The sequence below is a fragment of the Marmota flaviventris genome, chromosome 3 (assembly GCF_047511675.1).
Source record: "Marmota flaviventris isolate mMarFla1 chromosome 3, mMarFla1.hap1, whole genome shotgun sequence".
Classification (NCBI taxonomy): Eukaryota; Metazoa; Chordata; class Mammalia; order Rodentia; family Sciuridae; genus Marmota; species Marmota flaviventris.
The window spans coordinates 91,895,769-91,913,534 of record NC_092500.1 but is presented as its reverse complement, the minus strand read 5'-3'; the positions used below and the strand labels follow the sequence as shown (position 1 = coordinate 91,913,534).

The 17,766-nt window shown below is 32.5% G+C and overlaps 1 protein-coding gene across 1 annotated transcript; it reads right to left on the bottom strand.

The window, feature by feature from the left end:
* Positions 1-279: 279 nt before the first annotated feature.
* On the bottom strand, positions 280-9,524 carry Rergl (RERG like). The gene is made up of 5 exons (XM_027955912.2): positions 9,435-9,524; positions 8,221-8,277; positions 4,719-4,792; positions 3,819-3,967; positions 280-1,244 (listed from the first exon to the last, which is right to left on the bottom strand). The coding sequence occupies exons 1-5, from the start codon at positions 9,511-9,513 to the stop codon at positions 962-964; spliced, it is 642 nt and encodes a 213-aa protein (XP_027811713.2). The 5' UTR covers positions 9,514-9,524; the 3' UTR covers positions 280-961.
* Between the last annotated feature and the right edge of the window lie 8,242 nt (positions 9,525-17,766).

Sequence of the window (17,766 nt, the reverse complement as noted above, 5' to 3'; positions counted from 1 at the left end):
AGCCTTCAGGGTTATATATTCACCAACAAGTTTTTACTTGTTTTACACTATCATACATGAGTTTATAAATAAACAAAAATATTTTTTTTAATCTAAAAAGGATCTTAGCTACAGTGAGAAATTCCCTTGTTAAGATGGGAACTTGTTAAGCATGCAACAGAAAAAGGCAGACAGTTTCACCATCAGACCAACCATAAAATATTTATTAAGAATTTAACATCTTAAGCCTTAAGTTATATTTTAATCTAAATACATAAAATGTCATGTAGGTCACTATAATATTGTAAAGACATTTCTAAAGTAAATCCATGCATTTCTGTTAAATAGATGGAGAACTTAAACAAATTGATAAGTCAAACCTTATATTAACTCTATGAAGATAATTGCTCATTTATTTCAAAGAAATAAATAAGTTAAAGTTAAACCACAGACTATGGGATGGTAGCTTAATAAAATTACATGAGCAGAGTTGACTTGGCAAGGCACCATGGATAACAATCTACCAGTAGATTGCAGTGAGTCCTTTTTTGTTCAACAAATGAAAGGTTATGTGTGAAGCAGCAAGAACTGCATACAATCAACCAAAAGCAAACTACACATTTGAAAATGCAGGTTGGTTCACGCTCAATCATTTCATATCTCAGACAAATTTTTTTTCTAAAGATTACAAACAATGGCTAGGCTTGGTGACACCTGTAATCCCAGTGGCTCAGGAGGCTGAGGCAGGAGGATCTGGAGTTCAAAGCCAGCCTCAGCAAAAGACAGGTGCTAAGCAACTCAGTGACACTCTGTCTAAATACAATACAATATAGGGCTGGGGATGTGGGTCAGTGGCCAGGTGCCCCTGAGTTCAATCTCTGGTACCACCACCCCAACAAAAAAAGCAAACAACAGATAGGTTTAATTACCATGTGAATGTTTGAAACTCTGACATAATAAATCCCCTAGGATTATATGGCTGCTAAACAGACTTTCTTCTCTTTCCAAATACATTATTGATCAGTTTGGCCATTGACTTAGATCCACTGGATCTTCTCTTTTCTTTGAGCTTGAAGTTTGTAAGAATATCCTTGATAATTCTGATGAACATCATTTCTACTTCCAGAGACTGCTCTGCTGCAGACAGTTCACAGAATTGGCATCGGTTATCCAGTGCCAGCTTTTGTCCTTCTTCCCAGCCAACCTCACGCACATGACAGAGGTCTTGCTTGTTGCCAACCAAAAGCACTGCCTGTTCCACAGCTCTGAAATACAGACATGTAATTTTTGGCAAAATTGTTTCAATAACTCTTTTTTATAACAGGAAGGTTCATATGAGTCAAAGAAGAGTCAAAGTGTATATATATATATATATATATATATATATATATATATATACTATTGTGTATATATGTTTATGGTCACATGTGGATATGGTGACACATATAGTATTTCACCACATAATCATCTCCATGCATTAACATATTGACAAGCCTTCCATGCATACTAATTTTGCACCAAAACCAATTTAGTAATAAGTGATTTTTTAAATATTATCAGCACGTTCTTAAAAGCTTCACACAATGGTCACATTCCACTTTTTTTGCAAAAAACAATTGGCATAAATAATTGGTTATGCAGTAAAATATGTGTCACCATCTACTTACAAGAATTGTTTTAGATAGAATGTAGTAAACAACACAAAAGCAACAATGCCCTTAAAGCTGAGGATTTGAAGTAACATAAACCCATTCTTGAATACTGAATCTGATTACTAACTAGGTATTATTGGTATCTTTCCCAGTTTTGGTTTCTTTCTATGTAAAAAACAGTAAAATAGTCCTCATCACAGAGATTTCTCACACAGATTAAATGAAATGATGTATATAAAAATACCTAGCACAGTTCCAGGCAATAAAAGATGCTTACTATTATTTTTTATGTCCATTATTATTTGCAAGAGGAGAATGAACAAATATCTCTACTTATATAGTTACTGGAATTGAACAGTTAAGTTGGATGTTTTCTTAAGCAAAAGTTAATCAGTAATCACTGCTGCTTTTATTTGTTAGTATACATTATAACGTGCTCTAGAAAAATTTTTACTCTCATGTATCTTCCTTATGCTCTATTGACAATGGGTAACTTACAAATAAATACAACTTTACATTTGAAAAATGGTTCTTGTTAAGATGAAATATCTTCTACAAATACAATAGCTCTACTTTGTAATGGTGAAACAATACAAATAAAGAGTTTGGTGAAAAATACAGTGAAACTTCTAGCTTTAAAGTGGCATAAGAAAGAAATGTGTAAACATGGATGGCCTCTAATTATAGACACCAGAATCCACTGAAGTTAGGTTCATTCATATGCCTGTGGGCAGTGAGGAAAGATGCTCTGTTTGTGGTGGCCTTTAAGGGGTATTAATATTGTCTTCAGTCAAATACACAAAATGATTGTAAAGGATAAAATGAGGAAAGGTAGTTGAAAGTATTCTGAATGATGAATCATGAATATCAGAGGTAATTTTACAAGAGTCCCATATTTTACTCTCCTGGCCTTTCTTCAGATCAAGAACTGGAAATACTCCAGGAATAGTTTAGTCAATAAATTGACAAGATTGCTGTAAAAATGTCAAAATAGGTTTTTATATATTAAATGTGATTTTAAGTATTCTTGACTGATTATTTTGCTTTGAAAGGATATAAAAAGAACTTTATTGTTTTACCCTACCTATGTCATTAATGCAAAAATATAAGAAAATAAATGCCTGAATTCTAAAAAGTCAGTAATGTTATAGGAAATCAGGGCTATGAGGCACCTGAGTAAAATCACATCCTCTGCTCCTACTATGCTGTCATCAGCTGTAAGATCAGATAAATGAGCTCTCGAGATTGAAGTGGTTTACCGAAGGTAAATCAAATGGAAAGCAGAATGTACATGAATTAGCTCTAGGGATATGCCCTTTATCAATTACTGGCCCATGGTTTCCTTGCTAGTGGACAGTTAAAGTAGATATATAAAACACTTTTACCAATTTGCAGTAATAATATTGTACTTTTTATACTTACCATATTAGAACATTATTTTGGACTCTACCGGCAAAACTGGCTAAGAGCACAGAGAATACTTATATCCACACGTTAAACATAAAGACCTCAAATGAAAAAGGCTAAAGTTTACAATAAAAAATAGGAATAACTAACATGGAATACTTAGATGCTTAAAGCTTTTATCTACCAACACAATAATTGTTTAAGGACAAGTTATCTCTTCCTTCATAGTTCTGTGTGTCAAGATAATTAACAATGGAGAATTGTTGGCCAGCTATTTAAAGAAGATGAAATGGAGAAAACTGCTTTCTCATATTTAGAATTTGAAAATGTTTTGATTATTCAGTCTATTTTTGCTGTGAAAGATGGAACAACCCAATAACTAGGAATTGGATTTCACAGGATGCCAAATGTAATAAATCTGGATTTATTTAGTATCCTTAACATTTTTTTGTGTGTGAAAATGAAAAGGAAAGGTTGAAAAGGGAACTCTGTTGTGTACAGAGGACCATTATTTTGCAAGTGAGTGTCATGTTAACAATAGACGCTGTCTTGTAAAATAGCCATTTACTCAGGGCAAGTAACTGTTTATGTCAGCCTGGATATAAAGCATTCTCATCTTATTCCTTTTACTACACGTGTAACTCCTGTGGAATGGGAAGGTGAATTGTTCAGGGTTGTTAAATTTCATAATTGGAAGGCTGTATTAAATTCTTCCTAATGATGCTTACAGCCATATGATGATTTACTCAAAAGAAAGGAGAAGAGAACGAAATACCTTACCTTTTGCAATGACTAGCTTGTGGCTCCCGAATTCTGTAGATAAGGGCTTTTGCAAAAGCAAAGGAAGATCTGTCACTGATGTCATACACAATAACAAACCCATCTGCCCAATGAAGTTTACTTGTGAGAGAGAATTTTGCTTTCTGCAACTGAAAGTAAAGCAAGTGCATTGAAAGTGTTGGAATCAAACACTGGTACTTTATAATCTAGTTAATTGATGCAGACCCATTTCACCTGAAAGAGACTTCAATAAAGCCCCAAATTGATATTCTCTAAAATGTATTTTCTTTGTGTATTTCTTTCTTATTTCTCTTTCTTTGATTAAAAGTGAATGAAAATTCCATAAAATTGGTAAAGTTTAGCTAAATATATTTAAAGCAATTTTTACTTACCCCCTAAAAATATGTCCCATGGAGTTGTTTTGAAACCATAGACAACTGACAGTTATTTCTTTCTTAATATTCCTTTGACTCCTTTTCTCATTTATATAATCCTATTTTAACTATTTAGTATTTTGAATGGTCAAAGAGGTTTGTACTCAAAATGTATCTTACTTGTACTCATTTAAACCAGGTTACTTACAAATACAAGTCAGTGAAAATAGTAATTGAATTGACAAGCCACAAAATTGACAGCTACTATATGACCTGACAGAAATATGTTATGAATGAAACCTAGTATTTCTATTTTAAAGATATATGTGATGTGTTAATTTTTTGACATAAGTTTTTAGAGAAGCCAGAAAATGGAATTTATAACACATAAAGTAATCTCTTAACATTTTAGTAATTAAAACTGAGAAGAAACTTCATTATAACACTGATAATGTTTCACACACCTTTATCAAAACTTCAAGTCATAATTAAAACAAGGGAAAAAATAGGATTTTGCTTGACTTACTTGAGAACAAGGGTCATATATTTCCAGATTCAGTTGCTTCCCTTCCAAACACAAATGCTTATTATAGATAGACTCTGCAAAATAATACATAGGCATTGTTGGCACGGAAAAACTCCAGAATAAAAGGTCCACTCACCTGATCACAGTCTGTCACATTCAACCAGCCCTATTTTAGTGGAACAGAACAGTACCTTTTCTTCCCTGCTGGTGACTCAAACCATGCCCATGCTGTATTTACTCAAGTATGTTACTTACACATGAAATTCACCCCATGTCTGTTTACCTGCTTGCCTTCCAGTCGATGAATTATTTGTGTTCCTACTATGGACATTCCGTTTACCCTCAAATACTCATGACTTCCTCTCAGCTGCTTAAAAACACAGCTTCAGTAATTCTGTCTTCCCGTATCATGACTTTTTTTCTCTCTAGTATTTCATTAACAACATCTTATAAACATGCTTATTTTTTTCTAACTTGAATATTTCAAAACTCAATGGTCAGTTCTATGTCTTCATCTCATCTGCCTTACTAGTAGCAGTAATGTAGTTGGTCACTCATATCTCCTTAAAATATTTTCTTCACATGGCCTTCAACTATACATACTCTTCTGTTTTATTTATTCTCTGTTACTCCATCTTAAACTTCTGATTTTCCTCCCACCTCCAAACTTAATTCCCCAGTTCATGGTACTCTTTTCTATCTATCCTGCTTTGCCAATCTCGACCAACTACATGCCTGAACATGCCAATTATCCACTATTAACTCAGCCTATATCTACAGTCCATATTTCTCTGAACCAAGAATATCCCTGAACCACTTGTTATTTGACATGTCCAGGCCTGGTAGACATCTCACCCACAACACACTTAAACTGAACCCCTGATATTTCTGCAAAGACTGCATCTTCCCCAGATTTCCATTTTGCTAAATGCTATACCCATAAATCCAACTTTTCAGATAAAAAGCTGTAAGATCTTCCATGATTCTTTTTCTTGTGTTTATATCCATTCTATTAAAAATTCATTTTATTCTACCTTCAAAATATATTTTTAATTTATCTGCATCTCACTATCTCCACTGCTAACACTCTAAATCACCATTACCTCTTACCTAGATTATTACAGAATGTCCTAATTTACCTATCTTCTTCCAGTCCCCCAATCCCTTCCTGTCCCTAGTTAATTCTCAATACAGAAACAAAAATGAACCTTCTAGTCAGAGCAGATACTTAGCTAATCAAATTGCTTTGATTACTTCCCATCTCACTAGGGTTAAAACAAAATTTTTAAAACACCTAAGAATATTCCTCATTATCTAAATCCCCATTACCTCTATGACTTCAGAACCTCTCTTTGTTTATTTTACACTCTCTCCATTTGGTTGGCACTAAGCTTCATACCATTCTTCAGATTTTTTTCAGAAACATCCTTCCTTAGAACTTTGTTAATTATTCTTTCTTCTGACTAAAATATAAACCCCAGATAACTTCATGGTTCCGTTTACTGTGTTTGTGTTTCAATATCATTTTCTCAGAAAGATCTGTGATGACCATCTTATTTTAAATAGCTATGTACAATATGAGTGCTTCTCTCTTTTTTTTTCTTCATAGCATTTGTCATCATGACATAATTTATTTTTAATTTTTTCTTTTGCCAGGATTAACAGACCCTTCTGTCAGGATTATAAACTCCACGAGGGATTAGCTATTTGTCATTTTTATTTACTGCTGTCTCCTGTCTACCTGAAAGAGTCTATGGTACATGAATAATAATTTAATGAATTAAAAAATTTCCACAACCACTTTGATAAAAGACCTACTTTTTTTTTTACAAAATAATGTAATACTGACACAAAATTATAATTTATGCTGGCAAATATTCTGTAACCCATAGTACAAAGCTATAGCAGATATCTGGGAAGTCTCCCCAGAGAATTAAGTCTAACTTTTTAAATCCTTCCAAGTTAAATTTAATAAAATTTATTATAGTTTCATCAAATCTTAAATTATTTTCAGAGTTTATTTTAAACTTCATAGATTTACTATTGACTATAAACCATAAAATCTCCTTGGAGACATTTTAAAAATCCAATCTCAAATCTCAAAAACTGCTGACAAGAGTCATCAACTCTTGGTTTAAAAAAAATATATATTTTTTCCCCTTCTGGCCTTCATTTACAGGATGAAGCTGTTCTTGCTAGCTTGTTCTCAGAGAGTGGGTGACCTTTGGATCACTTGCTTATCTTTTCAAAATGTCTCCAGGTCTTGTATTTTTCATTGAGATGTAACAGTCAGAAATGTGTAAACATTTCATTTGTTTATGTAACTAGATTGTAGAAGACATTAAGGTGAAGGGTTTTGTTATTGCTGGTATTGTTATTTGGATATTGTATTCTTTTATTTATGTTTAGATTCATTTTTAGTTTTGGAGCCTTTTCTCATGCCTGAGTCCTACCTTGTGGGCTGTTGACCTTTGTGAGCTGATTTTGTCAACCCTCAGAAATGAAACACTGGAAATTTCTCTTTTTGTATACTTCTTCTTTCTATAATCAGTTTTCAAGCACTTGCCGTAAAATGTTCACAATGTCATACAGACTGAAATACTGTGTTGGATACATGTGCACAACACAGTACTTCCAAGTTATTTTGTGAAATACTCTAACAGTGCCACTTTAGGAATAAATGTTCAACGTTTATTTGTTTCTTGGTGAATTACACACTTTAAATCTTTAACTTTTCTTACTCTACATAAATAATTTTGAATGAAAAATATATTGCTCTTTCTCTTATATCTCATATTTATTACAATTATCACTGTTGTTAAAAAATTAATCTCTACCTTTGATAAAATAAGATATTAACACCATTATATTGATGGATTGCTGGACAAAAATTACTCAATTGGGGTAAAATTCCTCACTTTTTGTGCCATGATATACCCCATGTGTTATGCTAATTCTGATCAAAATTACACAAAATTAGAGTTAGTGCAAGGATCCTGAAAGTATACTAAGATGCCCTGCTATCTCTGTTTTAGAACTTTTCTGAAATTTGTAAATAATGTAGAAAATAATATGATTTTTAAACAAGGCATGACTTTTCTATTGTTTATACCTGACTTTTAAATAGCAGTATGCTTTATTTTGTAGGTACTTGTTTTTTTTTTTTTTTTTTTTTAGTTTCAATTGGCTCTTGTAACAAATGATGATTTATTTAAACATTCTATATTTTACAACAAATATTCATACACTATTTGGGAAGAGGATCCCAAGTTCTAGACTTCTAAATGAACTGACTTTCTAATTCATTATCAAATTGGGTGAATTTTTATCATTAAAGGATATTCAATTCGAGTACCTATTCTGGCATTTCTTACAAAAATCTGTTAATTAATAAATTGATTAATAAATATAAAAGTGGTAAATTCTACCAAAATGCTTCTCTAATTGGGGAATATTTATGATGTTGACATTTTAAGATAAGAAGTCTTTAGTAGTGCCTTACCAAAATTCGAAGCATATTCTCCAATGAATCGCTTAGTAAGAAACCTTACAGTAAGGGCTGAAAAAAAAAAAAAGCTAGGTTAAGGATTGTTACATTTTTAGATACAGATAATTTATATGTGTACTAAAATTTTATCTTTGACCTCAAAAATTGTCATGCATTTTTGAAGAACTTAAAATCTTACTAAATTCTAATCTAAATGTGTCAATAATGTTTGCATAGTACAAACATAACATTATGAAAATAGAAAAATAAAATCTTAGAGCACTATATATTTAAACACTGTAGTTAATTCATGAAGAAAACACATAAGGCAACCCATATTTTATAATACAAACACATCTCATTATATTTGAAATGTTAGACTATTGCATTCTTTATTTTCTCTATCAAATTAAATCTGGCTCCAAGGTACTATATGTAAGTGTAAACACATCACAATGACCCCACCTTTAGGTATAATTATAAATAGAAAAACATTTAAAAAGGCTTTAAAAATAGTGATAAGGACATTATCAAGCATTTGCAGTTGTTTAAGGATGTAGGATTTTTAAATCCTGGAAATAGCAAAACCGTTTCTGGTATCTGTTTATCACATCTCAGCTTCTGAGTTTGGCCACTTCATTAGGATTATGTGGATCTGTGAGGGACATACCGGTTGCCATTCAAATACAGGTAAAACCAAAGCAAAGCAAAATAAAATCAAACCAGGGCTTCCAAAAATAAGGCACATGTAGCTTAGTTTCAGGTTCTCCACAAGGCCATGTCCCTCCCAAGTCCTTTCACATCAACAAGGCTGCATTTTAAACACAACCCATGTGTCTCTATGCATCTCTTTCCACCCTTAGTTTCAGAGAAGGGTTTTTTCAAAGTCATTGCTTAGCTATGGGGCTAATCTATTGGTGTATGGGCAGGTATACTGGAGTTAGAAGTAAGAGGAATGATGAATCCCTATGAATTTCAAACATCAAGAGAAGCAGACACTAATTAATATGTCAAACATTTATTTTGCTACATCTGACTACATTATTTTTAAATATAAAATTACTCATCTATAGCATTAAAAAATCCTGCAAATAATAATGTGTGTATCATCCCACAGATTAAATAAGTCATTATTTATCTAAAGTTATTTTATATAATGTTCTTATTGAACATGTCAGTGTTTCTCATTTTGCACTCTACCTCATACCACAGAAGGCATCCCCACTCACCAGACTTGCCGGTGCCTTCACCACCCAAGACAGAAAGCTTAACTTCATTCATCTTGCCTTTCTGCTCTTTCTGATCCATCTAGTGTTCTGGAACTATGCTGACTCAAGCCAAGCATAATTCCTTTTTATTGCTGCTCTTATTTCTCTAAGAACAACTCCGCCCCATATTCCTATCATCTAATTATAACTTTAAAAAATGTTTTCCTTCAGTAGTTTTCAACATATTCCCTTTTTTAAAAGTTGGAGTTACTATTTTGAGACTAAGTTTTATGATAGCGATAGCTATGTATTTTTAACATAAGCTTAGCTCCCAACCCTCCATTTTATGAATCTGGAATCTACCTTCTCCTAGGACCCCCAAAAATGATCTTTCATTTGGAAAGTTTTCAAGGGATGGACAAACATCCTTGTAAACTTTCTTCGATTAGATAAGTTCTGTTTGTCTCTTTATCACCTGAGCCTAAATCTTCTAGCACTGCATTGGTGACAGACAAGGGAAATGAGTTAACTCAGTCATTAAATGAAATGAGAGTAGGAAAAGGGTAACTCCAGGATTTCTGAGTTTAGTTTTGATAGCAATGTCAACAAATACCCAGGCCATATTTTTTAACCATATGATGTGCTCTAGGAGAAAATGGATGCCATAATGTTTTAGCTCTCCAATGTCATCTTTAATAAGCAATAAGTAAATTCTCTTTTTAAAACATGCCATGACAATAGATAACAGCAAGATTTCTAACAAAGAATAAAACAATCAATTTCATGTTGTTTGAAAAGCAATAACATAAACTGTCATATCTCCTTCTGCATTACATTGGAATTAGGAAAGAAAAGTTGGAGGAGGAATCTGGGCATAATTCAGTCCTGCTATGGAGTAAAGAGGTCAATTTAATATGCAAAAATAATGACTCTTTCATACCTCTTTTTGTTGATTTTTTTATACTACTCAGTGTCCATTGCTTTTTTCCTGTTATCTTTCCCTATTATATGTTTAGAAATGCTAAAACAAATAGAATTCAGCTTCTGTATTAATAGTGAGGGCCAGACCAAGGAATGCTATTTACAGGCCAGGTTGATCACAGAAATATTAATATAGTCTTTAAAATGAATATATGTAATATTTCTCAATTGCCACTATATTTTAAAAGCACAACTTAAAGATCAATGGTTAAGTAGTGAAGTTTCTACCATTATGCAGTTTGTAGTCTACTAAGGGAAATATGAAATGAATTAGAATTATAATCAATAATGTTTCTAAATAAAATAGGACTTTAAGGACTGGGGAAAGCAATGCAGCAGATAGAAAAGTCCTCAAAAAGTATATAAAACTTGAAACATGAGTAGAGCCCAGAGAGAGAGAGAGAGATGAGAAAAAGTAATCAGGAATTGGAGAGATGTGTTTATTGCAAAAGAAGAAATAAACCTGTAAAAGAAGAACATCAAGAGAAGATATGACAATTTGTGAACTCAACAGAGTAATAGTTGAAGCAACTCTGATTTTTCCTTTTATTACAAATTTTTAAAAGCTAAAACTATGCTCTCCAACTTGCAAATCTGTATTTGAAATAATATAAATTTTTATTAGTAAGGAAATCTACTACTTATTTATTACACTATGGAATTAAATTTTTTCCCATTTATTTGGAGAAATATTATTCTTAAGAACTTCTGACCAATGTTTTTAGGAAGTTTTGTGCATTCACTGAGAGAAAGGAAAGACTTTGCTTCATACTTACCTGATATTAAAAGAAACATGTGATTTGCCATCAAGAGACAGGTATTCTTTCATCTGAAATTCTTCCTCTGTACCCCCATTCAGATTTTAAAAATAGCCCTAATAAGAAAGAAGGTAATGTTGCTATGGAGTGAAGCTATAAATCTGAATACAGAAAAAAATAATGTCAATACATTTTAAAGAACCAAAAGTGCCAAAAAATGGAAAAAAAGAAAGAAAGAAAAGAAAAGAAAAGAAAGAAAGAAAAAAGAAAACTAAATGAAAGGTGGTGATATGGGGACTCAGATAAAGAATGATAACAAATTAATCAATATTCTGATAGCCACATTATACTACTTTAAGTTTTTTCACATTACTCTAAAGACATATTGACTCACAACCAAACTAAAGTCATTTTCCCTTTTATTTAATTTATTGAATGACCCAAACTTATTAAGTGTTATTCTATAGCCTGGTACTGTTTTAGGTCCTAGAAACACATCAGTCAACAGACAAGAAAAATAGTCACAAGTCTACATTTTAAACATGGGGAGACAGTGAGTAACCATTAAAAAATGAGCTACTGGTACCTATCAGGAGTTCACAAATGCCATCATCTTATCTGTTTTGTTTTATTTCTCTGAGGCCAATTTTGTCAATTCTTCTTCTCTATTAATCTCATTTCCCTGTATTTTCTATTATTCTCCACCAAAGGTTGAGATTCAGAAGAGTGGAGTCACACATCCAAATCTCCAAGAAACAATATCTTTGTTTCATAAACTGTTACAGAACCTTGAAAGGATGAAATTCTTCCCAACTCATTCACTATATCTACCAAAGCCTTAACCATACATGAATAGTGTACACAGAGAGAAATGAAATACATGGGACAATATTATTTATGAATATGGATCCCCAGATCCTAAATATATTAGCAAATCAAAACCAGAGATGTATTAAAAGAGCTAAAAGGACATGTTCCAAGAATTTCAACTTGGCTTTACAGCAAATTAGTAAAATATTGCAATTCCATTGACAAGATCAAGAAGAAAATTTATATACATAACATGTTCACAAAAACATTTCATGAAATATAACAATGCCTTTTAAAAAGCAAAATATTCTTTATAATCTAAAAACAGATTAAGGGTACAATTTTCAAAACTTACAACAAATCTCTATAGAATCATAATAGTGATGATTCTATAGAAAGAATGAAAGAATGTTCACTATGGCTTTATCGCATAAAATTGTCAGTCCTTCTTAACAAAAAGAAAGTGAGAATAACTCCTAGAGGTAGAGGAGACAAAGTATCTATGGAGGGAATTGTTTTCTTTAATTATATTATCACATTATTAGCTTTGAGAACATTCCTTAAAGTAGCCAGATAAAAGATAAACATAAAAGCAATAGTTCCAAAATAACAACAACAATCCTAACAAGTTTTTCACATTTATAAGAAAGAAGACAATGAAATTTAAAAAGAAAAAGTAAGGATGGAATGAGAAGGAAAGAAAGAAAGGAATGCAACAAATAGTCAAACTAATAAGGAAAGTATAGGAAGAATTCTTTAGTACCTACTGAAGGTTATAATATAGAAATATGACTGGAAATACTTATACTGTAATTAGTGCTAAATGATTCTGAAAGTCAAACGTAATGCCAATTAAAATCCCAACAATAATAGTTCAATTGAATGTGGACTGTCCGATTTACAAAAGAAAATATGCAAATATAACTGAGACATTTGTAGAAAAAAAGTGACAGGGTAAAGTAGTAAGTAAATAAAATACCTTTTTGAATGAAATCATACCTTAACCTCCCATTAATTAAATATTATTTTATTAGAACTAGATTAATGTGTTCATTAAAAGAATATTTTTAGTATATTAAAGGAGTTTGTAGGGAACTTATTTTACTATGAATATAAAGATTTAAATATGTGTTATCTTTAAGTTGTATTGACACCATTAGAAGTAATTAGAAAAGTATGTCTATGCATCCTACAATACAGAAAAATAAATTAGAAATAGTAAAACTTTTATCATGAAAATTAAATTTTAAAAAGTTCAAGTTGACACATATATGAGTATCTTGGGGAGGACAAAGTCTTTCTAGGCAAGAAACAAAGAAAGACATGGCCGGAAAAGAAAAATTCAAGGACATGTTCCAAGGACATTCCATGATTGAACTTGAACTGTGGGGTTATGTTAGTCCCATGGGAATACTGATTAAGGAGTGTATATTTCTCTATTTATTCACAACAAACCAAAAACCTGTACACTAATGGATCATTTTTATCTGAATTAAGGTATTTGTTTCACCTTAAATCTGTTATTAAAGGAAATAAAGCTCTAATAGAAAAATATTTTTGAGATAGAATTACTTGTTGAAATTTTATGTGAAATATGAAAATTTGTAGTGAGTAGTAATAACACTTTTAGAGAAGAAAATGGTGTTATAATTTCATAAAACAAGTGTTCAAGGCACTAACATTTCAAACTACATTGTGAACATTCAGGCATTTGCATGTTATGTTGGAATTAGGTAAGGAATCTATGGGGAAATTTTTAGAGGAATGAAGATAATTTGATTGCTAAACTGTGTCTCTCTTCTGATCTCAAGGTTCTTGATGCAATGTGTCATAGCATAAATAGCATAGAAAACATTCTCAGCTAAAGAAGCAATTTCTCCACAATCACAAATCCTCCAAAATATTTTCCAAAGAAATTATTCAAACCTAAAAAGGTACCTCTCCAAATGATGAAGACATTATAATAGTGGATACTAAAATATAAAGACTGTTATTAGCCTACAAACCAATAGGTTTTTTTGGCTAAAATAAATACATCACAGAATTAATAATTGCTTAGTTTATCTCTTTCTATTTTAAAGTTCACTTTTACATACAACGTCAGATTACTCATATATACTTCCTTTTGTATATGTGATTATTTGTATTTGAAGAAGTATGTGAAATGGATTACTATCCAATAAAACTATGTCCTACTTTATTTAATCTGGGGAAAAAAAATTTTAGGCTTTATACCCATTCATCATAACAGTTTTTGGCTCACAGCTTCTTGAAAGTCTTTGCTTAGAGAAGATGGCAGATTCCAGGAATAGTATGCTTCCCAGGTAGTTGGTTAGCATTAGACTTAAAAAATGAGAAGACTGCTCCTAGGTGAGGTGAATGACTAAAAACTCTCTGAAACTTAATATGGAATGTAAAAGAAACCACTGAGACACAGAATGTCAGAAACTTTATAATAAGAAATAGTGTGTTTGAGGTGCTTCAGCTTGGCCACCGAAATGGCAGTGGCATGCTTGCTGAGGGGATGGGGCAGTGGAGGAGCAGAAGACTGTATAGTAGATGGATACATCAAATTAAAAATAAAGAAAATGTAGCTTGAGTTAACCAGTGAATTAGGAAGGAAAACTGATTTTTATGGACAGAGTCAATGGGAAAAGTGGTTCAGTGAAAATAAACCCAAAATAGCTCACTTCAGCAGCGGATAGTTTAGTAGGATCTGAAACCTCTGGCTCAGAAAGCTATCTGTGGGGGCAGGAAACACTGCCAAGCATGTCGCAAGCATCTATAAGCCCTGCACAGAAGCAAGCAGAGACCAGAGTCCGAAGTCTCTAGCAGTCACTTATAATTCCCAGAATGTACCTGAACCAGAGTGACTGAAATAGGCACAAAGAAAATCATACTTAGACCATACAGAACCCAGATATCAAAAGAAGAAAGCTTCCTTTGTCACAAGCACCCCATAAAAGCTACCAAGAAGATACATTTAGTGGCCACCCGTGATCTTCTGCACTCCAGAGTGGATACCTGGTAGCTCATATGCATAGAGATGAGGGTAAAACCTGTAGAGACTTTATCTATACCCTGAAAGTGGATTTTACCTGAGGTCCTAGAGACTCAGACATCCTAAAAAGACTGGCCTATCTCTAGCAATAGGGGTTGTGGATCAAATCATACTGGAAGAATTCCAAAGTTCAGCCAAGACTAAACCCCAACTACCAGAACTCCCAATTTAGAATTCTGTACCACCCTGGCCACAAAAATTAACAATTTTTGTTAGCACCCCACTCCCCAGTCTATTTCACCCTATACTGGGAGACTGAAATCTGAGGTCTACTATAACCAGCTTTCCTGGTAGTTGAAATGACTAACAGTAAATTGAGGAACACAAAGATGTTGGCCTTAAGAATCCCCCAGCCCTTGACCCAGGGGTTACAAAGCCAAAAATAAATATGAAGATGACAATCCATTCCTGCCAACAGTTTTGATTACCTCTGCAGAAGCAAGCCCTTTATTTCTCAACAAGATTTCTTTTTTTTTTTTTTTTTTTTGGCCATTTTTCTTATCTCTTTTTTCTTTTTTCTCTCGATATTCCCCCACTTTATAGTTTTTATTTTTTTAATTTTAACTTTTTAAAATGTTTTTCAAATATTATTAGATTGTGTTTTATTGTTGTTTCTTTTACCTCATTATGTAAGAACTTGTGTGTAGGTATGTGGGAGTATGTTCTCACTGCATAAATAACATATATAAATATATATAATTTAATATTTATATGTTAATATTAAGTAAATATAAATATTACATATTTAATATTTAGTCTTGGTTTGACTTGGGTGGGCTTATAATTATATGTGGGTTTGATTTTACTTTTGCTTGTTTGTTCCCACCTTGGTTATTGTTGCGCTTATCACTCCTTCAATCTCTTCTTTCACTAACAGCTCAATTTTCCTATTCCCTCATCCTGTCTTTAATTTTTCAAAAGACTTTTAGTTTTAAAAATACTTGCTGTCTTTTTAATTTTTTTTCCTTTTTCTGTACAGTCAAACCTGCTATGTTATCTTATGCCTCTACTGTGTTCACTTTCAAAACTAATTCAAACATTCTCTTGCCTTATTTTGTCTTCACATAAGAAACTTTAATCCCACCAAATAGCATAATTATACAGTTCATGTAAGTTTTACCCATCCATGTTCTTGTGAACATTAATACACTGGATGACATAGTAGATGCCTGCTGTCTTATTTCTGCTTGGTTTCAGTTTTTTAGTCTTGATACTGTTGATATCAAGATACTTAAATGCTGACCCCAGCAATCCTATGTAGGTGGCAATTGGTGTTACAGATGTCAAATTAGACTTCAGACATTTATCTTAAGGGTGTACATCTGTTGAAAACATTGTTGCTATTCCTGGTTCCCCCTTTCTCTAGGGGGCTGGAAAGTACACAGAGTAGAAATCTTGCTACTGGGCAATACTCACAACCAAGTCAAGTGACAGTAAACCTCACCCTACACACAATCTTGCCTCACCTGAGTCTCAATAACACTTCAATACATAGAATGGGGGAGATAAAACTCCCAAATTAACAACCAGGCCCCAAGGAAGAAAAAACAAGGGGATCTCAAGTCCCACCCCTGAACATCTACTCTTACATTGAGAGGGAAGCCCCAGAAAATAAAGATAACTACACACAAAATAACATGCATATAAAAGAGGAAAGGGAACCCATATCAAATGATTCACAACTTCAAGGTCTATAAAACAATAGGAAACATGCAAGCAAATCTCCCTCCAAAATTCACAGTCCTCTAACAAAGGATCCCACAGATATGAAAGTGATGAAATTCTACAGAAAGATTATTAAAACCTGATTATTAAAATGTTAAGTGAACTAAAAGAAGATCTAAGGAATGAAATAAGAGAGCAAATATAGGAGGTGAAAGATCATTTTTATAAAGAAATAGAGACATTGAAAACAATCAGAACTACTGGAAATGAAAGATACTTTTGTAAAATTGTATCAAAAAAAATTTGTTGAAAGCATCACCAACATATTGGATTGCATAGAAAACAGAACTTCAGACCTTAAAGACAGGGTATATGAATTTGAACACTTTATATACAATAAAGGTAAAAAATAAAACACCATGTTCAGAGTATACAAAAACTCTGGGATAGCATCAAGTGTACAAAACTGAGAGTCATGAAAACATGGAGACACAGGCTGAATGTTTATTAAGAACATTTTCAATAAAATAATAACAGAAAACTTTCCCCATATCAGAAATGAGATAGGTATCAACAAACATGGAGGCATACAGGACCCCACAAAAAAAAAAGATTAGAACAGAACCTCTCCCAGTCATAACATAATGAAAATGACTAACCAAAAATAAGAAAACAACATTAGGTGTTTCAAGAGAAAAATACCAGGTCATATGCAGAGGCAAACCAATTAGGCTCACCTCTGCTTTCCTAACTCAGACCTCAAACAATAAAGGGCCTGGAAAGAGAGATTCCAAGCTCTAGCCATACTATCAAAAGCAATGCACAGATTCAATCCAATTCCCAACATAATAGCAATGAAATTATTCACAGAACTAGAAAAAAAGAATTTAAATTCATTTGGAAGAATAAGAGACCCACAATAAGCAAAGCAATTCTGAGAAATAAAAGTTATGCAGGAGGCATCACAATACTTGGTCTCAAATTATACTTTAGAGATATACTAGCAAAAACAGCGTGGTATTGCCATCAAACTGACATGAAGACCAATAGAACAGAATAGAAGATGCAGAGATGAGTC

What these genes read in the sequence shown, in the direction of transcription:
- Rergl (XM_027955912.2), bottom strand. Translation starts at nt 9,513, where the DNA reads ATGGATCAGAAAGAGCAGAAAGGCAAGATGAATGAAGTTAAGCTTTCT. An exon ending in AGAATATGCTTCGAATTTTG is followed by an intron (nt 4,793 to 8,220) that starts GTAAGGCACTAC and finishes ATTATTTTGCAG; the next exon opens with AGTCTATCTATAATAAGCAT. An exon ending in TATATGACCCTTGTTCTCAA is followed by an intron (nt 3,968 to 4,718) that starts GTAAGTCAAGCA and finishes CTTTACTTTCAG; the next exon opens with TTGCAGAAAGCAAAATTCTC.